Below are 22,972 nucleotides of genomic sequence, written 5' to 3'. Positions count from 1 at the left end.
CTGCAGTGAACAATGGCAGATAAGCCAGATGTGAGTGAAATCTCCCAGTTTGACAAGAGCAAACCCAAGAAGACCGAGACACTGGAGAACAATACACTGCCAACTAAAGAGATTGAGTACCAAGCCAGCACTCAGGTGCTACACCAATAGTATTATTATATTGAAGACTTTGCCCAGTATAATGCACTCCATGTTGAAGCCTCTGGTTATGCTTAGGGGCCAAGTTTTCAACTAGGCTGACTTACAGAATTCTTGTGAATCAGAATTGCAACCTTAGTAATGGGCTCAAGGGTTGTTGCCTCACCACCTGTGTATTCCTACAGGCTCAATTCGGCAGGTGTCAACATTGACACTACAGGGTAGGGAGGGGATGGCAAATGTTGAAAGCAGTCTTGTCCTCAGGTGATGCCTCTTACCATAATGTTGATGTACATGGTGCTGCGGGATCAACAGCCAGTTTAGTTAGTGATATTTCACATGTAGACCAATGCATACAGACATGGCACCACTAACTGCACATTCAAGTGGATGAGAAGCTCGGAGGAAAGTTGTCGAAACTTGCTGCATACAAAGGGGGAGTCTGCATGCTCAACAATTTCAGCACATATGCCCAAGGGGCCTCATAAAGAACGACTGTTGCGTAACAAAACTCGTAAAATTTAGGTCAACTTTTTTTTTTTGAATTGGTTTTGAATGTCACTTCCTTTTCCTTGTGCAGGGTTCAACTTACATGGAAAATATTCTTCTCTCCACAGCTATTGACCAAGAGAAGGGGCGAGTTTTGAGGGGAATCTTAAGAGGGCCAGCTGAACCTCTGTACTCCAAAGACCTCCCTTAAGCAACAATATCCTCCTTGACATGCTCTTGACTGAATAAAAGGGGCTTCATTGCATATGTCTTTATTAACCTGGGTGTAGTAAGTGCTGTCTCAATTACGATGAACAACTTTCATTGGTCACCTGCAGGCTGTGATTCCAATTGCATGCTTTTAAGGCTAGCCATAATATGGACTAAAGTTAAAATGAACAGTTGTATGTTGGCACTGTATGATTTAAAGGTGCTGCTCAAATCAATGACATTAATTTTTTTTTTCTTAAATCAAACGGTTTGGACTACTCCCAGCGTTGTTCATCTCAAGATCTGCTACCTTCTCAGTACTGGCTATAAGTAAAATGCACACATTTCAGCACGGAGGCTGAATAGTATTGATAAGGGCATTTGCACATGGTACTAAAGCCGGCTCTCCTTGTGTGCTCTCTTTTCAATGCTAACTGGCATTCTTTGCACATAAATATATATAGTTTAAGATTCTGACTTTACAATTCTTAAATAGTTGACTGCTTGGAGGTAAATAACAGTAGGAATTGCATAATCCCATTATTCATTAATTTAGGAACTTAATATTGGGCAAGTAAAAAAAACAAAAAACAAGGTTTTTTTTTTCTCCAACCTTTTATTCTGACAGAACATCACCCCATGGGGATTTACATAATTGATTACAAAGTAGGACCTTGCCAAGTGGCAAGAGAGAACAGCCTTTACTAAAGCTCGGTATACGAACGACACTAAAAGTTGACATGCAATAATATAAAATCCAAAAACATTGTGGGGGGCGGGGGTCATAGAATCCATTGCCTTGTTAATTTTAAAGGGAATATCACAACATTTTGAAGTTCAGACACCTTTACACAATAGAGAATCTCTCGGCTCAAGCTCCCCTGACACAGTCAAACTCCATTGAAGTGAATTTTTCTGGAACTGTCAGGTGAGTTTCACAACGGATTGACATTCAATAGCTAAAACAAGAAAATCTTTTTGGCTGGGATACATTTTACTTTCTCACTGAGCAGTCACTTATCCAAAGTGATGTAACCCACAATGGAAATGTAACACCAGCTAAATAGTGTGCAAATGACTATATTCTCCATTTGAAAAATATTGCTAGCATTTACCACATTGTCACTTGGTAAGGGGACAAATGCGAAAAAAAAAAAAAAAAAACCTCTATCTTGGACCGGACTATTGTACATTCCAATATTGCATTTATCCGCATCCAAGACATCAATTTGTCATTATGTACTGATGAAAATAAATTGGTGCCTAATGTTATGAATATGGATAAAGGTGAATTCATTTTACATTCAGTGTTTGTAAAGGCCATAAAACTTGACACAAACATACACAATCTTTGTTTTTTTCTTCTGAAACATTTTGGCTACATATTGCATAATGGTGACCTTTGATAAAAGTGTGTCGTAATTATACACTTCATATACGATAAGGCTGTACAGTACAAGAGTATAATACAGGTACAAATCAAATAGTCACACTCATATAAAAAGATGCGTGCCTTGATTTTTGCAGGGGTCCTCTTGTTTGAAGCTGTTTGTTCTGTGCAGTTAAGTCTCTGAAAATGACTTTTGCCATTCACATCCTTTGGATGGAAGTTAAAACAGGTTGAACTGATATATTTCTAAAGCCAACATTAGCACTCTTGAGGTATTTGAAACATAGAACTCAATTACGCACTGAGTTGATGTCATCTGGCGATAACTGTCGACATTTTGAGTGAAAATGCCTATTTCCAATGAAATAAAAGGAAACATGGTAGAGGAAACCCTTCTCCGACTGTCATTCATGACCAGAAGTCTTCTCTGTACACCAAACCATGAGTAAGGCTCAGTGCGACAACATAAATAACCTCAAGGCTCGGGAGGGGGGGGAGCCCCTTGTAAACTAGAGCTTTGCATATATATCTATATATATATAACCATAGAAAACAACTATACTGTACAAAACCATTTACACCTGTGAAAGACGCTAATTTATCGAGCCTTTCCAGTCTGCTGGAGAAGAAAGGGAAAGGGAGGAGGAGGGAAAAGGGCAGATATCTAGCGCTCCTTCTCTCCGTACAGTTGTAGAAATTATTAGATCAATTCATTTTATATTCCAGGCAAACAAATGCCAGCTTTCAGCTCTGCAACTCAACACACAGACTGTAGGGGCTGAGAGTTACTCCCTGTAGTAATGACAGGGCGGTGGAGACCAAGGGCCTGGCAGAGGTTGCAGCTCTGGCTCTCACTGCTGTTGTTCACAATAAAGCAGGGAATATTAAATAGTAAAAAAAAGAAAAAAAAAAGATAATTAGTAGTTATAAAGCTTGAAATTGTGTTTGTCTGACTTCAGTCCAAGTGTTGGCGGCCGCTGTTTTTATTGCTTGCGCCCTTGATTCGATTTTCATCTTGTTCTTCGCGTTAGGCTTTTTTTTCTCCTTTTGGTTGGCTTGTTTCTTGTGCGAAAAATAACCAAGCCACAAAAATAGCGTTGTTGAATAACATCGCTGTTACAGGCATAACCCTGTTATGCTGAATGTGTTTGCAGATTGTTTGTAGAGATTCACAGTGAGAGAGTTTAACTTAAAAAAAAAAAAGGCATTACAGCACACTCAGAAGTTCGGCAGAATGTCATGGAACCTGTCTTATCGTGGACCATATACTGGGTAGAGGTGTGTAATGTTAATTCACAAACAGATGAAGGGCATGGCTTACTGCATTCCGTTGTCTGAGATAGTATGGTTAAGCAAGCCATTTGACCTTCAAACGTTAAAAGAAAAAAAAAATCTAATAAAATCCACAAACACTATTTTGCTTGGTAATCTATAGTGTTTTACAGCATGTCTGTTCCACTGAAAAAACAATTCATCATGATGGAGTCTATTGCTTTGGTGCATGCTGTTTTTCCAACCCTCAAACAAACACCCATTTCCTCTTGGCGAATTCCTGCTCGGCAGATAAAGAAGAAATGTCTGCTTCTGGGCCTCCTTAGCAGCTGGTGGTGTCCAGTAGCTGCTTGGACACTGCTGGGTTCTTGTTATCAGGGTGGACCTTCTTGTTCTCCATGGCTCTGGCTGCTGCCGCCGCCGCCGCTTTGGCTTGTTTGCGGTTAATCTTGAACACATCCCACTTCTCAGACAACAGACCCTTGTTGAACACGATGGAGGCCAGCCAGGAGAACAGCAGGATGGACACTAGCGAGATGAGCATGATGGTGGTGCGGAAGGGGAAATACTGGGTGAGTTTGCCCTCTGGGTCTGTTCTGAGGCCGGGGAACTGGATGGCGGGAGGCAGGCCAATGAGTGGCTCACCACTGAGGATCCTCAGAACAAGGCCCAAGATGTAGCCCACCGTGGCCCCATAGCCGTTGGACACCTTAAAGAAGAGGACGCAGACCAGCTGAGGGAACATGATGGTGTAGGACATGTCAACACCAACCAGCCAGAAGACCAGAACACTGCTGTCAAGGAAAGTGAGGGCAGTGCCCGCCAGGCCAACCACCACCACTGAGATACGGATGACCCACTGCATCTCACGATCCGATGCCTGTGAAAAAAGCAAAAAAGAAATTAATAAAAAAAGGTTTTTGTTGATCACACAAGTTTGTCCTTAATTAATGCAACTGTGGCAAAGCATTTAAAAATGCCTAAGGTTAAAGCAGTTCAAAAAACTTGACTTGCAGAACAACAGCAAAAAACAACATCCAAGCCATTTAACTTTTTAATCCTTTCCTATGAGAAAAACAGCTCTGAAGAATGACCCTGTCTCCCCCCAGATAAGTACCAAATGACATTATATCAATCTGCTGACAGTGGCCTTTTACAGAACTTGTTGAAAGAACTGGTTCAGGATTGTGGAGTGGAACAACAACAACTCCAGAACATTCTGTCACCCTCTTTAAGTGCGCCTCTTCATATTGTATGGAACATTCTTTTGGGGCACAAGGAATGGAAATGATTAAATAAATCAGTGTTCAAGAGGGAGTGCGAGAGAGAGAAGAAAAAATCAAAACAAGATGCAAACTGAAAACAGTCGACATGAAAAGTGAATAGCTCCTTTGTTTTCCCACTGCCAGCAGTAGCTAGCAAGCTAGCCCCCTCACACGCAAACATACAGCATAATAATGTGGTCAGGGTTGTAAATATCATGTTACAACCCACACAAGCCTCCCTGTGTAGCATGTTTACCAATAAAGGCCTCTTTTCTTTCTTTTTTTTAGAAAATTACTTTAAAATGGAGGTAAAGGACCCCCCCCCCCCACACACACACACACTAGAAGGGCCATACCGAAAGTGTGTGAAACTTAAAACACCATCTAACTTCATCTCTCATTGAGCCCGTTTGCAGCAGAAATATTAAAGATAAACAAGTTTAAGGTCTTATCAACTTAAGGTTATGTTAGCAAATTTGTTTAGGTGAATTAGGATATAGTGGTCTTATATTATCTTATCACACTATAAAACATCTCGGTCCAATTTTGAGGCTCTTAAAAGGAACTGAACCAAACGTGTTTGTGTGTGTGTGTGTGTGTGTGTGTGCATGTGTAGTTGATGAAACAAGATTCTTTCGTTGACAGTGTCAACACCCCTCAATATCTGATGTTTTTTTTTTTCCCTTTTCATGGCCTCTCACCTGTTTCCTGATGATGTTCTTGTAGATGTTGGAGGAAAACAATGAAGCGGAGGAGAGCAAGGCCGAATCCATGGAGGACATGACCGCAGCGGCCACGGCCCCGATACCAATAACAGAGATGTAGGCGGGGGTGAGGTACTGCAGGGCAATGGGGAGGATGGAGCCTGCCTGGCCACGCTCATAAGGAGTTGGGCTACCATAGCTGGTCCTGTTCCAGTCTGCAATCAACACACAGTGATCAGACAACAGCAACAGGTTTATTATGAATGACTGATGAATGGATTACCAAAACCCAGAAGTTACAGATAAAAATTGCATTACAAAAACGACACACACACTCATAGTAAAAAAAAAAAAAAGCCAATGCCACATTTCTTTTAGTTTCTTTCTTAAATTCACAATGTTGACTCGATGGTGAGATATGACATGTTGTCACAGTAAAATTGAAAAAAAAAAAAAAAAGCCACAGAAGGTGCCTGCCATTACTGATTGTACCTTTAAAGAATAAAAAAAAAAAAGAAAAGAAAAAAGAATTGTATAAATGCACTAAGTAAAGTATTGCTTTTCTCAAAGGAAAATTTTCTTAGTTTGGATGATCCCCCATGTGGGACCCGCTGTTGTGTTTGAATTCAGACTACAACACAACAGATTTTGTAGGGCCGTCAAAATTTTTAAAACATGAAAATAAATGGGTTGCATACTTTTTTTCGGGAAAACAATAATTTGATTAGCATATCTACACGATTCCTTTGGAAATGTAATTTCTATTTCATTGTTTAAGTAGTTGAACATACATAATGTACCTTTTTTTTTCTTATCCCCCCCCCCTTTCCCCTCCTAATTGTACCCGGCCAATTATCCCACTCTTCTGAGCTGTCCCAGTCGCTGCTCCACCCCTCTGCTGATCCAGGGAGGGCTGCAGACTACTACATGTCTCCTCCAATACATGTGGAGTCGCCAGCCACTTCTTTTCACCTGACAGTGAGGAGTTTCACCAGGGGGATGTAGTGTGTGGGAGGATTACGCTATTCCACCCAGTTCCCGCTCACCCCTGAACGGGCGCCCCGACCAACCAGAGGAGGTGCTAGTACAGCAACCAGAAAACATACCCACATCCGGCTTCCCGCCCACAGACACGGCCAATTGTGTCTGTAGGGACGACCGACCAAGCCGGAGGTAACACGGGGATTCAAACCGCTGATCCCTGTGTTGGTAGGCAACGAAATAGACCGCAATACTACCCGGACGCCCACGTATCATACCTTTAACAAAATAGAACCATTTTAGGTAAATGTGAAGGGGAGCCTAAGGCTGCACTGGGAGTGTTGGTGCTGGGATGTGTTGGGGTTCAGGGAACTCCCAGTGTGAGCGGTGTTTACCTGTAGATGCCGCCACAGCTCCAATCAGTACAGAGGGAATACCCAGGACCAGGCAGAAGGCTGAGGATGCGAAGCAGGTGACCTGGGCCTGGGTGCAAGACGAGGCGGACAGGATCCTTTGGTAGAAAGCCTGGTAGGCCAGACCACCCAAACCCTGGCACAAACACAGGAGTTCACAAGGTGAGCATGAAAATCAACATGAGAGAAAAATACTGGCAAGGAATAAAAAAAAGCAAAAGGCCACTACTGTCTCATGATTTGTTATCACATTTTCTACAGCTGATTTAGTTGTTTGTGTTATTCTGTGGTGTTGCTTTCATCTAAAAATATGAACCGATGCTTGTGAATTTAGCTGAATTACTGTGATAATTGGATTTGTGTAAGTACTTGTTTGTTCACTGCATAAGCTGGTGTTGTAGAGGAATTTTTTCCCACAATACACATCAGTGGAGTCTGCATGTTTCTGAATAACTTTGCCGCTCCCTCACTCACCAACACCAAAAAGTCATCAATCCATTTTCCAACATCACGGGGCTCCAGTTTGCCGACCCAGGGGGCCTGGAAAGTCTGGTTGAAGGCCGTCAGTGAGATGTCCAGAGAGTTAGGGTTGGTTATCATAAATGGAACGCACACCCACTAAATAAACAAAAACAACATTCGCAACACAGAGAGCTAGTGAGAACACTGGCATGAGAGGTTTGCAGTGTACCTACAGATAAAGAAGATGCTGAAACTACATATTGGATATGAGTGCTGATGCTGGGATTTGGATTTCAGGAAAGCTGGACAATCTTGGAATTTCTTAAACAAGTAGTTCGTTCTCCAGCACACTACCTTTGCTTTAGAACAATGTAAGGTGCATGAGATCGGGAAAGTGTTTCTTACCTGGATTATTGATGCATGCACAATAATCCAGGTAAGAAAACCAAAGAGGGTTGAATCAGTTCATCTGGACACAATTTTTTTTTTGTGCCATTTCCCCCCCCTCTTTTTCTCCCCAATTGTATCCGGCAAATTACCCTATTTTCAGAGCCATCCCGGTTGCTGCTCCACCCCCTCTGCTGATCTGGGGAGGACTGCAGACTACCACATCCCCTCCGATACATGTGGAGTCACCAGCCGCTTCATTTCACCTGACAGTGAGGAGTTTCGCCAGGGGGACATAGCACGTGGGAGGATCACGCTATTCCCCCCAGTTCCCCCTCTCCCCTGAACAGGCACCCCAACCGATCAGTACAGTGACCAGGACACATACCCACATCCGACTTCCCACCGGCAGACACGGCCAATTGTTTTCTGTAGGGATACCTGGCCAAGCTGGAGGTAACATGGGGATTCGAACGGCAATCTGTGTGTTGGTAGGCAATGGAATAGACCACTATGCTACGCGGATACCCCGGATACAACGTTTATTGACAGATACCGTCTATCTGTCAATACAGATAGATTGTATCTAGATTGGAAAAGTGTGAGTGTGGTGGTGTTGACTTGTTCTGCTTACGTACCAGGCTGGCGAAGATGAGGATGAGCTGAATGACATCAGTGTAGGCCACAGAGTAGAGCCCCCCCAGCAGTGTGTAAACTATGGCCACCACTGAGGAGATGATGATGGAGTACACGTAGGACAGGTCCAGGATCACACTCATAGTCCCACCTGGAACAACACAGTAGAGCCCTCAGAACCAGTGGGTTGTAAAGGGGGAAGGTTCTAACACAGTTCCTTGTCTCTAGTTTCTAACATAGAGCTGCTGGGGTTACTAAAGCTACATGCAACTGAGCCGATAAGACTATTTGAATCTTCTTTAGCTCATTCTCTCTCTCTTTCTTCCTCTCTCTCTCTCACACACACACACACACACACACACACACACACACACACACACACACACACACACACACACACATATTCATGCATACAGTTTTCAGTGATCTTCAAACTAAAGTTTTAAATTCTTATAACCTACTGCTTAAAACTGGGGAATGACATAGCCTTGTTATTTTGACTCCATATGCCTTAATGTTGTCTATTTATCTCAAAGAGCACTTTGACAAATACATTGCACATTCATCTGCATAACGTTAAAGCAAATTCTCTTCTTGCAGTTTAAGGCAATAAGGTTTACTCTTAAGTATGGGTGGCATTGTATCAAAGCATATTAAAAGCATCCACGAGCTTAGTTAAGCAACAAGCCAACATGAAAATAATAACGATAAAAAGTATAACAAACAGAAACGATACAGAAACACATAACAAAAGCAGCCTATTGATTGTGAGACTCCACAACATTCCTTTTCTTATCCCTCTCGGGTGAAATATTTTCACCTCCTACATACTGCTACTTCACAATTAAGTAGTGTGGAAAGGAAAAAAAAACAGTGTGGAAAAAGAAAACAAAGGCAAAAAGTCTAACACAAGTAATTAAGTGAATAAAAAAATACATCTTGTTACTCAAACAAGGCAAGCAAAGCGTCACTACCTTCACCGTCTCTTCTCCCACATTGCCAGGGTCCCCCCAGCCGCAGCCTGCAGCCGCACCACAACAACGCCCTTAAACAGAAAAGTGTCAGATCGGCACCATCGATCGCGACTCACCATCCCCGCTGATCTCTACACCCCGGCTATCCCCCCTTAACCCCCCCTTCAGTTCAGCCCCTAACCCCTCCCATGATCCATGTTTATTTACCTAGTCACCTTGACCTTTCACATGCTTTATTGGCATTAGTGAGGATTTTGACCCCGCCCACACCTCCTAATTACAGGTTTTCATTGGCTAGTGAAACCAATTCAGTAATTGGCATCACCTTGGATTGTTGACTACTGCTTCCTGACAGGTTTTTTTTAAAAAAAAATTTAAAACGATCACTTACATGCATTAAAAGCAGTGCTGTTACTCTACTGACTTTCTGTTATTAGATATGATTCTGAGCTCATGTTTTCCTGTGTCAGACAGTGGAAACTGAAGGGCTACATGATAAAAGCTCTCTCTCTCTGGGTGGGGGAGAACTTCAGGTTTGGCTTCATGGGACCTCATATTTTTTGTAATGTGCTGAGGTAAGCTGTGCTGTGCCCCACTGTGCTAAATTTAGGAAGGGGGGGTGAGAATTCGGGGTCTCTGGGGCTTTAATAGAGAGCCCTCACAATGTTGAGGGAGAGCTGCTGCCCAAACGCCCCCCCCCCCCCCATGATCCGTTTTTGGACTCCTTGTTTTGCCGACCAGTGTTATTCAAGGGCCTGCCGCCACCCCAAAATATATGCAAGCATGCACAAACACAAGCGAAATCTTATCCCTCCCCATCTCCCCCTCTCCGATCTGTCACAAATCTGATTAGCGGTGATTGTGTATTATTAAATCCACATGGAAAGCCGACGTCGAATGAACGGTGTCTGTGAAAGTTTGGGCGTTCCCTGGAGCTGCCCCTGGGCCCACTCTCTCCAGTGAAAGGCATGGACACTTATCATGCGCACGCAAAACAGTCAGCAGGCGAGAGTTCCCATGGGCCAAGTGTTAACAGCCCCATCTCAGGAGTGTTAAGTGTGTTTTAGTGTATGCATAAAATGTATATGTGCGTGTAATGAAAAGTCGTATTGAACGATGAACAATGCGGGCCATTTTACCAATCTCTTCCCGCAGGGTTTTGAGGAGAGATCGCAAGGTGAGGGCCCCCCTGAAGCCGTAACAGTTGCACGGGTCAAATGACCATTGTGATGTGAAATCCCCTTGAGTAGTCTCTCCTCCAAACTAGCCGTTCAGTGGAGCGTCAGCACAGCTTGTAGTGCTGCCTTGGTGACTCAAACTACAGTTACACTTCACAATTCCCTTTCATTCTTCTAATGCATCTTTCTTTTTTTTTTAACACAGGACTGGAACAAGACATTTGTAACTAAACAGTATAATTATGTATTTGTTTACTTTTTTGATTATTTTATCCCATCCCTGAACAAGAACCTAGGAACAAAGAATAGGAAGAAGTCTTTCGTGATACAAGAACCAGGTTTGAATAATTGATCACCTTTCACAATCAACAGGCTGCTCGTTGTTTAACCCCCCTTTTGAAAAACCACTGGAAAAGAAAAGAGTGTTAAAACACACAAAAGAGAACATTTTACACACATGTATTTTACTCTCCTGCACGCACACCACACATGCGTGGATTCACGTGCACACACACATGCACGCGCACACATCTTCTCACCAACATGCCCTCATACCCCCACACACACACACACACACACACACACACACACCAACACATACAGATTAAAGGGATATTACTGTCATAATACAATAAACTCCACCGACTATTATGATTTCAGACTGAGACTCTTCAATTATCACATAAATCCAGTCAGATGGAACGGCTTCCCACGGTACACGATAAAAAATCAGTTTCACTGGTTATACATTTCCATAAATGACCTTAATTGTGTTCATATATACTGTGGGTCAACGTTTTCTCTTTGAGGATGTGCCGGTTGGGGTTTCTCACATGTCAGAGTGGACGGAGACAATGGCCTCCGGATGGTAAGCCACTAACACATGTTTATGAGAGAGTGAGAAATGTGCCGCAGTACACGCACGGGCGTGACTGCATGGTACACATGCTTGTACGATTCTGTACCCTTTGCGAGTGGACACTCTGGTGTTAGTCAGTCCATGGGGCTGTGAGTCAGTGTGAGCGTTTGTGATGGCGTGCCTGTCGTGGGTGCACATGTGGCATGGCGTGAGGCAACTTACCCAGGCTGACTAGCGTGCGTGCAACCCACAGGACATCAGCTACCAGCGCGGGGAAAATCAGCGCGCTGCTCAGGACATTCCCGTACTTGAGCTGGAAGGGGTCCATCATTGTCACATACTTGTTTTCCCTCATAGGCTTGGCAAAGAAAAAACCACCTGGCAGGTTATATAGTACAGGAGGGTAAAGTTAGCATACGTGAGAAAACAGAACAACCAGCCTTTCTCCAACAGAACCATTAAAAACACAGGCAATAGAGAAAAGGTAAAAGGGAAACAGAGGGAGTGTGTGTGTGTGTGTGTGTGTGGGGGGGGTGCTGTTGTGGAATGAGTGACCAGCATTGAAAAAAAAAATCAAGTGTTTTGTCCAGATAACGCAACACAAAAACACCTTGCAGTGGAGCTCACAGTTCCGCTCGGGCCTGGGCAACAATGCATAAGAACGGAAAACGGTGCTTATGTTTCATTTCCTGACTGGGGATGTCCAGCTTTTTTGTTGTTTTCTTTTGCTTTCCACAGCCAACATGCTCAGCAGGCTGGCCAATGACTTTTTCCCCCTACGGGCACCCGAGCACTGAGCATTTCCACTTATGAGAGCACCTGTTTCCTCAAATGAAGTGAATGCCAAAAGATGACCTGCAAGGTCAAATCAATACAAAGGAGAAGCTACATCGGTGGAATAATGATTTTCAGGATAATTTCTGGACTGGACCCCCCCCCCCCCCCCGTTTAAAACTCCGCCAGATAAGTACTTGACGACACCTGTTGCAAGCATTGATGGATCGAGGACCGTCATACTTTCAGTGATTTGAGAAGTGCGCCACTCGAGTGACTCCGTAAGCGCCTCACCTCGCACCTGTCGTCTGCCGCTATGATGCTGAAATGACCACTCATACCTCTTATTTAATGCTACAGACAGTTCTATGGCCAGGTTGGGGGGGGGGGGATTGTGTCTGGGTTGGGGGCTGCTATAAAGGACAAATATATGGCCATCAACAGCACCTGAACTCTATTAGTCTTACCATTTTTAATAAATTCCATTACATTTAATAACAGATTAAATTATGTAACTTCCAAATGTGCTTAGCCTCACCTCATCGCTTTACTTAATCAACCAGAGAACTGAAACAGGAACTCAAGTAAATTTTTTTCTTTACAGATTGTGATCATTCGATTGACTTGTGGATACCAGCACCTACAAACATATAAACTGCAATTTAGACACTGCAGCTTGTTTCTGTGTACTTGTACACACTTGTTTCAGATTAAAAAAATTACATATGAATATATCTTTAGTCTGGATTTCCTCTGTTCATTTTCCAAACAGTCTTCACTCCCTAATAGTTGAATGGAGCAAGATTCATGGCACTGAATCTGTGTTTATGGGAAGATCAGGTGACACACCCTGTTGCTTTTACCCTATCAAGTCTATACGCTCTACCAGACCAAGTCACAAGGTTGAAGCCTTTCATTGTCTTTCATTCCACCGTCACGGTATTCTCCACAGAGATGCCTTTATTACGTTAACTGAGATGCTACAACAGATACTTGCGTCTCTATACCGCACCATTGGGTCAAATGACGTCAAAGTGAAATATAGACCAGTGACACAGAAAAGTTGATGGGTTGAGTATCAGGATTCAACTGTTTTTTTTTTGGGGTTACTAGCACAAGCTAGAGTCACAGAAGGAAAACGATGCCGGGGATACGTTACACCAGGTGTATAACAACGTTCATGTTCAGCTGGACAAGGCTAAGGTTTAATTTGTCATTTATGTGCAGACGAATGTTAAACTAATTTTAACTTGCTGAAGTAGTATGTTTAGACGTGTATTTAGTGTATGACTTGAAACCTTTACTCTGTTTGCAAATTTTCACTGCTATTGTATGTGCAACTGAACAGCCAGAATTGCAGACTGGTGATAAAAAGTGGTTCCTCGTAAGGAAACACTTTGTAAAGACAGCATGTTTAAAATTCACATCCAAGTTGAGGGCTTACTCACCTAGGAAGAAGGTCAGCACATAGGGCACGGGCATGAGGGCCCAGACCAGACCTAACGTTGGGTTGTACACTGCTTCAGCTATACCCAGGATGAAGCCTCCACCCACCCATGTAGCTGTGGGGGGAAAAAAAAAATGTCACCATGGAAAGATGAGTTGGCAAACACAGACAAATACTCATGAACAACACGTCCCCCTTCTCCCGCATCAACCCAGTGTGGTTTTTGTTTGTCGACACACCACTGCTGGGCCCTTGATGCAGATGCCGCGTTTCTCCCCAGCCGGCTGTCTTACCAGTGAGTGTGAAGATCCCGACCAGCAGGTTGATGTTGCGCCCGGCCAGTAGTGTGATCTCCATGCCATCTCCTGTGCACTTTTTTTCTTCTTTTTTGGAGCGCATGGATGCCCAGATGCCTGTGGCCAAAATCAGCACATAGAACACCGCCATGACGGCCAGACCCGTCACGTTCAGAGCCATCGTTGACCTTGTGTGTTGCTACCTGTGGGGGTTGGATACGGAGAGAGGAAGAAAAGTCAAGGTCAATGAGATGCTCATATATATTTGCTCCTTATTTGTTGAGCACTTTCCCTACTGTTGAATTTCTTTTAACAAAGTTATATATATATATATATAGTATATATATATTTTTTTTTACTATAACATCTCACTGATACAACAGACAATACTCAATTAATTAAGACACACTACCACCATGGTCACAAACATGATGTTCCAGCTCTGTCAAGTGAACATTATTGTTGATGAGGTAGGGAAAACTTTGGATGGAAACATTAAGTTCAAACAATAGGAATGCCTTGAAAACAAAGACTGTCAATACAAATGGGAGAATCGGGAGAGGAAAAAGGAAAAGGATTGTAAAAAGGAATGGACTTGAGAATTATGGGTTGTGGGCGGACCACCAAATGTATGTGTGTGTGTGTGTGTGTGTGTGTGTGTGCGTGCGTGCGTGCACGCACACGCGCGCGTTTGTTTTAAAGTGTGTGGGTATGAAAGGAATGGGTAAAGGAGGGGTGGGCAAGGGGGCTTTCTGTGCCAAAGTCAACAAAGGCCTCACAAACACATTCACGTGACTTATGTTTTTCCGTATGTGTGTATTCTGTTTATAAGTGTGTGCGTGGGCACGCTCTATGGCAACTGAAGCCCCTACATACCACACTGAGCTTTATCTATATTTATGTGCACACACACGCATGCACGTTCACTCGCGCGCACACACAAACCTAAATATATAGGTTACATACCATTTGGAGGCTGCAGTACAGTATACAGTGAAGCCTGAGCTCGTGAGATCAACACACTCCTTTTCACTAGTCTCTGCAAAGACCTGAGTAAAAAAACAGATGCCAGAAGCTTCCCCCAGTCATTTAGACTAACTATCTCTAACATTTGCATTCACTCCTGTTACCACTGCTGAAGCGTCCGGGATCATATGTCCCAACGGGAACAGGACGTGTGAGACTTTGCCATTCGTTTTAAATGGCAAGTGTCCTTCATCACACAAACTGTAAAGACCCACTCTTTGTACTGCTGGTGAGCGTTCAAAACACCCGAGAAAGGAAAGAAGGCCAGCGAGTCACATTTGGAGCTATGCCAGACGCTTAAAACATTTTATGGGGGTTTGTACAGCTGAAGAGGTGTGGCCTCCTCTGGGGTTCTGCGGTATTGTTTGGAGGGCACCTACAGACCACTTGTAAATTGAAGGAACTTTCAAGAAGACACCGTGTCCCTGAACCATCTGAACTGCAAAAGCCATCTGTATAGTTGTCCTTTGGTAAACTCACTGACATGAAATCCATGGACAAGTCCTGCAACTCTACCTTCACTCCTTTTCACTTTAATAATTTCCACAGGCTGTTTTTCTATCCTGATCTTCAGTCTATTTCTTTCATCTCATCAATGTCTCTCTCTCTCTCCCTCTCTCTCTAGTTCACGTCTACTTTAAAACACTTTCCAGCTAGACAGGGTGAGACTTCATGACCGTCTGTGAGATATTCCATGTGCCATGCTGAGACACACACACACACACACACACACACACACACACACACACACACACACACACACACACACACACACACAGAGGGAGAGCGAGGCAGACACACAGACAGAGACAGAGAACGAGAGAGGACAGACAGAAACAGACAGACAGAGAGAGACAGACAGAGGAACAGATAGAGAGGGGGTGAGAGGGAGGCAAAGGCAGAGATTGATAAAAAACAGAGGGAGACCTGGAGTTACTCTATAGGAATATGAAAGTCTATTGAGTCGTTTCACACAGCGATTTGGAAAGCACAGCAAAACATAACAATTCAGTTCTTTATGTGCTGCAGGGCCCGAGGCTTTTGTGGTTATTTTGCTGCCGAGTACCCTCTCTTCTTCCTTGCCTCATTCTCTCCCTCATCCCCTTCTCTCTCTCCATCACCACCTCCTTCCTTCATATCTCTCTTGCTCCGTGTATGTATGTGCGCGTGTGTCTCTCTCCCTTGTGTGTGTGTACCCCCTCTCTGCTGCCTCCATCTTTCACAACCACGTCATACATGCTTGTGCGTTGGCCCTGTTTGCTCTGTAAACATCTCAGTGTGGCCCAAGCAGCAGTGGGTTCCCAAGGTCTCACAGGCTTCTGCTACTGGGCCAAACAAAAAGCCAGCCTTCCTCCAGGCTGCAGCCAAACCCCATTGGACGGAGCCCAGTTACTGAAAACAACAAGGTTGTATTCTTCAAATCTGGGCTCGTGTCGCCTGGTCTGGCCTACAGACTTCAACTTGACTGTCTTCGGTATTTGTCAACTGTAGATGGAGCAGCTCGGTGACCCTGGGTCAGCATCTTTGCTCTTTTTAAGACGGCTCATCTATGATCTGAAATATTCCACTATGTATTCAAATAAGCTAATTCAACCCAATGAGGTTAACTTAATGAAGTAGGTTTCACCAGATTCATTAAGCAGCCTTGAATTGGACAAGTAATACACAATATACCACAAATCACACTGCTTCTGTTTTTGCAAATCTGTCCAGTCAGGGTCAAACTGTGGTTGAATTCCTCTCATATTTGCATCCTCGGTAAGCTGAGGAAAATAGTTAAGTGAAAGATGTCAAGTTACTGATCAACTTGGGTCTGCTGGAGGCGACACCCCAACAGGCTACAAAACCCCAACTGTATAGCCGATCAACAGAGCAGGTCAGTCAACAAAACCCAGTGGAAACAAGCTTTCTTTTTAAAGCACCCAAATGCACATGTAAAAAACACGTTAACATATGTGCGGGATAACAAACAGATATAGACACATGTGCACACACACAAACTATAAATGCACTGCCACTGATGAATCGCGCCACAGTTGCAGGGTATTTTCAGTACTGGAAGTTTGCATTTTGCCCATCGGCGTACAATGCATTGAGGAAGTTACCCAACAGCATGTCTACAGCTTAAGGCTTGTCACATGCTCTTTAACTGACAGATATGTACTTTTGGATTATGGGTTTTCCAAAAAAAACAAAAAACAAAAAAAACAAAACAAAAAGAAAAGCCTGCTTAACGACCAAGGCCGTCATTTTGACGGGTTTGGATTTTCAAAGTTTAATAACTTTGTGGAAAAAAAATATAGACCTGCCACTCCCTGAATTCTCCTAAAGTTGCATTGGCATTTAAAATTAGTTTTAGATCAATTGCACACACATAAAGTTATAAGATCTTCCTAAAACGACCACGAGTGGTCAAAATGACGGCTCGTAATTTGCGCGTGATCATGATCGTCATGTCACTATTTATGACGTGTGTTGTCGCATCATTTCCTTCGCAAAGTTCATTGCTCTGTCCTAGAAACATACTAGCATTCTCCAGTGCAGAGAAATACTCTAAACTTGATTATGATTACTGTTAACATGTCTGGTTACAGACGCCGGTTCAAACACACCATGGCTACTACTGAGGCATTGCAGTATTTACAGGCGTTGGACAGTGGCCATTTTAAATTGTTTGAAAAATAGTATGAAAAGTTGCTAAAATGTTAATTCTGGTGTCAGTCGTTTCCTAATAGAAATACCAACGTATGCAATGCATTAATATCTCAATTGTGTATTTATCTTGACAGAATATAGAGTTTAAACGGCCCATGGTCATTTTAGGTGGGAGTGAAATCCCGGTTGAAAAATTCCCAGAATGACCTCCAAAACCTACACTTCAACTTTTGAAAGGATACCTACTTGCCTTAGAATCAACTTCAAATGTGAAGTGGGAAATCACGCCAATTATCGTCTGTCAAATGGCATCATAATTCATTTCACACCTCGCTGCGGAACGAGACAAGGACAGCGATAAAGATATGGCTGTAGCGCAGTTGGAAACCCCTATTTAACTAGACAAGGTTTAATTTAAGGTGTGACTACATATACAAACCAACGCACACACACACTAAAGAGGTCCTAAGTATGAACACATTGACATTTTTTGGGCCGTCTATCGCTCCTGGTCACAAATAAACACAGCCCATTCCCCCCTCATCCTCTTCAGATAACAAGTGGGCAGCTGAGGCTCCTCTAACGTGCAGCGCCCGCTTTGAGACGCACATATGCTTCTGTTTGTGTGGCGACTTAGCAAAAAGAGGAAAAAAAAATCACCCTGCCAGCCTGGTGTACTGTAAACAACATGGGGAGATGAAGGCATGCCAAACGAAGCACACAAACACCAATGAGACAGGAATACGTTGGGTTATCAAATTGCTGACATATGGGAGAGAGCGGGTATGAGCGATGTCTCAGCGATGTCAGTTTATCTTGCAGATGGACAGCTTTCTCTGTCTAAACATTCCTGCTGCTACGTACGCTCTGGGCGACAGGTAGAAAAAAAGAAGGTGTGTCTTGGCAATGTTGCAACTCCAACACTTCTTACAATGTCTCTTATTCTTCTCTCGCTCTCTCAGTACTTTTCCATTAACTCTAAACTTTATAAGGCCTGCTGGGTGTTTGGCTCTGGTGTCCACCCTCCCCATCCACTTTGGGGTTTGTGATCGGCATTGTGTTTGCCAGTGTTACCATCCGCTATTAATGGAGATTACCGTGCACAAATATCATGTTTCACTGCAACATGCGCACACACACACAGTTTAAAGACTTCAGGTTGAAGCAGGGCATGCGGAAAGATGACCTCACGCAGTTCTAGACACAAATGTGTTGTCTTTCTCACACAGAGCGAGAGAGAGAGAGAGAGAGAGAGAGAGAGAGAGAGAGAGAGAGAGAGAGAGAGAGAGAGAGAGAGAGAGAGAGAGAGAGAGTGTGTGTGCTCATGGAAAAAAACAAGTCCAACCTACCGCACCCCCCCCCCGTCTACTCCTCCCTCCCTTGCCCCACCCCCTCTTCTCCCTAACCACAAATTGAATAGTTCTCTATAGGTAAAGACACAAACAAAACATCTGACAATTGAGGCCACGCACTAATTTTTTACATTCTGCAATGCTCGCTGAAAGGGGAAACCATCTTGGCTGTCCTGAAAGAGGCAGAGCATGGACTTAAGCTACAAAAACAAAAGAAAAGAAAAGACATTTGCCCTGTGGAGATTTCCAGAGCCAGGCCGTGTCTGGGAAATCATCCGTTTCACAGCAACAAGCAAACCAAAAGCCAATGACATAAATCAACCGCAACAGTATCAATTAGTAAAGTCTCTGCTAAATATTACAACGTTCACTTAGTGGCTCGCAGTTTGGTCTGGGAATTCACACATCTAAAGACATAATGTCCAGAGGAACATGATGTGACCTCCAGGCTCACATCATCATCCATCACCCAATGTTACAGTTTAATTTAGCAGACGCCTTTACCCAAAGCGACGTACATCTGAGAGTCCATACAACACAAGCAAGGATCTAGTCAGGAGACGACAACGCAAGTAAGTGCCAAAAAAAAGGGTTCAAGTCCGATAGGACATAGGTGTCAACAGGCTGTGCATAAAGGCAATGCATAGGGTGCATAGAAGCATTTTTTTTTTGTCACCACATAGAGCAAAAATACCACACTCAAAATTTAGGAAACCCATAAAAAAGAGGACTGCGTAGACTAATATTTGCTGCAACACAAAACTGCCGTGTGTATATATACATTCCATTCCATTATCCGAACCGCTTATACTGCTCTCAGGGTCACGGGGATGCTGGAGCCTATCCCAGCAGTCATTGGGCGGCAGGCGGGGAGACACCCTGGACAGGCCGCCAGGCCATCACAGGGCAGGCACATATAATCATATAATATATAACATATAGTAGTATTTAATCACATAGTAGTTCATGCTACAAGTCTCTCAAATCAGCCTCTCCATGACAAACACACAAACAGGTTCAATAAATGCAGAAATGCAGTCCCTCACCATTCAACAGGTTGTTTTGACAGAGAAGGGGAGTTTATTTGCTACTCCAAAATCTGCATCTATTACAAATATGAAAAGCTAGCTCACGTTGTTGGACCAAAATGGCAAGTTTTGTTATCGGCCGAAGCCAAAATCAGTCACAAGTGTCTAATAACATGGATTAGGGATCCTGAGTCATGTTGGCGTGAAGACAAGACTGTTCATATCTACCACAAGCTGCATTTCTCTGGCCTGCCGCTGGTGTGTGGGGGCAGCACAAAGTAAGCGGGGGACAAAGGTCCGCCTCAACGCGTGGGCACGTCAAAGCCCAGGCACCTAAAATGACTCAGGGTCACTCATCTCTTGATTAAGACCGATTATTACCCGGTTGGCTGATTCACTCATGCTGCTGTGCTCGAGGAAGAGAACCGTCACAGGGATGGTGGCATTTACCAGAATGAAGAGAATGACAAGAAGAAGGACTCTCTTTAAGCAAGAGTCAAAAGGTGGGGCAGCTTAATAAACGTGAAACACCATCAAGAGAGGGAGGCAAACGAGAACAGGAAAGAGGAAAGAGCAGTTTTTTTTTGCTGGTGATTAACATTAACAATCTTGTCATCAAATAAGGAAACGTCATCAGGTCATGAAAAAGCACCAATTAACGAAAGCGATTAAACAAGTGACAGAAAGAGGACACGTTTGATGGAGAAAGTACACAGAAAGTCGTATTATTGTCATATTACATTAGCAAAATTTTCCAACAATATTTCACAGTCACGAAGACATTAAGTTCATCCGGAAGTTAGTTAAAAAAAAGCGAGATCGCTATTAACGTCACTCCGATACCACCTGCTCCAAAAACAAAACAACAGTGTATAGACTTTTCGTCATATTTATCATTCATTTACACGCACTTCCCCTTTCTACCAACAAACTAACTGTTGCTCAACCCAATCTTACACTTTTTTTTTTTTTTTACTGTGATGCAGCAATACGTGAAACTGAGTTTCGTCTTCCGCTGCGGCGCATCCATTCTCTCACGGAACCCAGTGGAAAATTACCGCGCATACGCACCGATGAAAGAGACGCGACGGGAAAACAAAGATAACCACTTGAGCAAGACAGGAGACCACAGGGGCCAAATTGACTCTTGGGATAAATTAGGCAAAGCAACCCCCCCCCCCCACACACACACACACACACACCCGATGCTATTTCTAGTACAGGCATTTACTGTCACTTAGTGTGTCCCTGGCAACTTAGTTTACCTTCACAAAACACAGGCATCTATCTCTAAATTAAGCCGCTAAGAACACACACACACACACACACACACACACACACACACACACACACACACACACACACACACACACACACACACACACACACACACACCAAAAGTGACATATCCGATAACTAAACAGAGCATGATTTTAGCTTCAAGGTGAGATTGATGAGTAATATGATACATACCTAGAATTAGAAATATCAGTTTTTTGAGCGCAGATGGATGACAGGCAATTCTTTACGGGGCAGACAACTGGTCAAATGACAGTCGGTCCGGGTCAGACAGATGAGCGCAGCGCTCAGTGCGCGGCACACAGTGGAGAGAAAGTTGAGTGATTGAGAGGAGGATGGAGAGCTGGACAGTCACAAGAGACGGTCTGCGAATTGGTTCAACTTGGAAAGTCAGAGAACAAAAGTATCACAGAACCGCTTTTCGAGTCAAAAGAAAATGCCCTGGTTTCAAAGAAGAGGAAGAGTTGAATTCAAACGTTCTAAGAACTCGTGGAAGCTCTCCGCATAGGAAGACAGAATACTCTAGAATGCGATATCGGCCCGCCGCTTCTCTTAATATAGGAATGAAGAGGTGGGCGTGGTTTCGAATAACCCAAAGGGGCGGGAAGCTGCCAAATCTACCACCTGATTGGTAACCTTGTTCGCGCACCAGCCAATTAGCTTCCTCCAAAATACAGGACACACCCAGGACGCGAGTTTGCCAACGTGAACTTCAAGATCAATTGAAATGTGTGCGCGCGCGCGCGGGGGGCGGTATGTCTCTGCATGTCTGGATCTCTCTTTCTGTCTCTCCCTCTCTCTCTCTCTCACACACACACACACACACACACAACTATGTCATCTCTTATTTATTGAGTTCCCTTTTATGTACCTCTACTTTCTAACCCTATCCCGCTTTATAACTCTTACGTTGTTCATTCGTTTCATCATTTTTGTTGCCTTCCCCTTATATCCATTGTGACCACATATGGATTTAACTATGCTGTATCAAAGCTCGCCCTCATTCCCCCCCCCCCAAATCAATTCAACAAAATAGGACAGGTATCAAGACTTGTGCCTGTCTCACCTACCCACTGTGTTTCATGGTAGCTGGCTGCCAGCAAGTGCCAGACACTGCCCAGATCCCATGGAGCCCACCGCACAACTGAGAAAAACAAAATTTTCCTCCCCGCCTCCTTCGTTTTTTTTCTTCCTCAATTTTATTGGTGTGAGTCTGTATGTCTGTGCATTTCTGTGTGTGTGTGCGTGTGTGTGCGTGCATGAGCCCTCCTTGCCCACGGCTGCAACAAAGACTACCTTGTTCGCTCCAAACAGTTTAGTGTATCGAGTATTTTAAAAAATCACCTGGGAAAAGCAAGACAGGAGGTACGAGGGGAAAACAGAACCATGGCAGTGAGGGTCCAGAAAAAGTGAACTGGTCTTTCAAACTTGCAGCAAAACAGATAGACAATGGACTGTGTGTGCTGTGTTTATAGAGGACCTCCCTTCTCCTTTGTCCTTTTAAGGAGAATGAATGCGGCTGATTCGATCCAAAAAGTCTGAGTGAAATGGTAACATGGAGAAGTCATACCCCCCCACCAAATGTTTTTCAAAGGTGCAAGGTGATGTGAAACGTGAAATATTCAGCAATAAGGATCTCAAGGCAAAATAGCTCCACGGAGTTTCATGCTTGTGAAGACAGAGGAAAAACATGTTGCCACACTTAAAGTCACATGCAGAGGAGTCATCAGTGTCATT

General features: G+C 43.6%; 2 protein-coding genes across 3 annotated transcripts; one reads left to right on the top strand and one right to left on the bottom strand.

Moving 5' to 3' along the window:
- LOC130113474 (thymosin beta-b-like) lies at nt 1-10,965 on the top strand. The gene is made up of 2 exons (XM_056281087.1): nt 1-116; nt 9,209-10,965. Exons 1-2 carry the CDS (start codon nt 13-15, stop codon nt 9,252-9,254), a joined length of 150 nt encoding a protein of 49 aa, XP_056137062.1. The 5' UTR covers nt 1-12; the 3' UTR covers nt 9,255-10,965.
- Nucleotides 1,434-21,745, bottom strand: LOC130113472 (high affinity choline transporter 1-like). Of its 2 annotated transcripts, XM_056281085.1 has the most exons (9): nt 21,410-21,745; nt 13,873-14,078; nt 13,581-13,694; nt 11,581-11,736; nt 8,350-8,498; nt 7,337-7,480; nt 6,845-6,998; nt 5,466-5,683; nt 1,434-4,379 (listed from the first exon to the last, which is right to left on the bottom strand). In XM_056281085.1, the coding sequence occupies exons 2-9, from the start codon at nt 14,054-14,056 to the stop codon at nt 3,822-3,824; spliced, it is 1,677 nt and encodes a 558-aa protein (XP_056137060.1). In that variant the 5' UTR covers nt 14,057-14,078; nt 21,410-21,745; the 3' UTR covers nt 1,434-3,821. The 2 variants fall into 2 exon arrangements, with proteins under 2 accessions (XP_056137060.1, XP_056137061.1); XM_056281086.1 differs by lacking the exons at nt 11,581-11,736; nt 13,581-13,694; nt 13,873-14,078; nt 21,410-21,745 and adding exons at nt 9,322-9,392; nt 10,856-11,069.
- Nucleotides 21,746-22,972: the final 1,227 nt, after the last annotated feature.

This window comes from Lampris incognitus, chromosome 5 (genome assembly GCF_029633865.1).
Source record: "Lampris incognitus isolate fLamInc1 chromosome 5, fLamInc1.hap2, whole genome shotgun sequence".
Classification (NCBI taxonomy): Eukaryota; Metazoa; Chordata; class Actinopteri; order Lampriformes; family Lampridae; genus Lampris; species Lampris incognitus.
The sequence above is the reverse complement of the archived record's forward strand: the minus strand, read 5'-3'. Positions and strand labels throughout refer to the sequence as shown.

Bases quoted from the DNA above. Each gene is read 5' to 3' on its own strand.
- LOC130113472 (XM_056281085.1), bottom strand. From the start codon at position 14,056: ATGGCTCTGAACGTGACGGGTCTGGCCGTCATGGCGGTGTTCTATGTG. The intron at 13,695-13,872 runs GTAAGACAGCCG...TTCCCCCCACAG, and splicing joins CGGGATCTTCACACTCACTG to CTACATGGGTGGGTGGAGGC. The intron at 6,999-7,336 runs GTGAGTGAGGGA...TGTTTGTGCCAG, and splicing joins TTGATGACTTTTTGGTGTTG to GGTTTGGGTGGTCTGGCCTA.
- LOC130113474 (XM_056281087.1), top strand. From the start codon at position 13: ATGGCAGATAAGCCAGATGTGAGTGAAATCTCCCAGTTTGACAAGAGC. The intron at 117-9,208 runs GTACCAAGCCAG...TAGTGTGGAAAG, and splicing joins CTGCCAACTAAAGAGATTGA to GAAAAAAAAACAGTGTGGAA.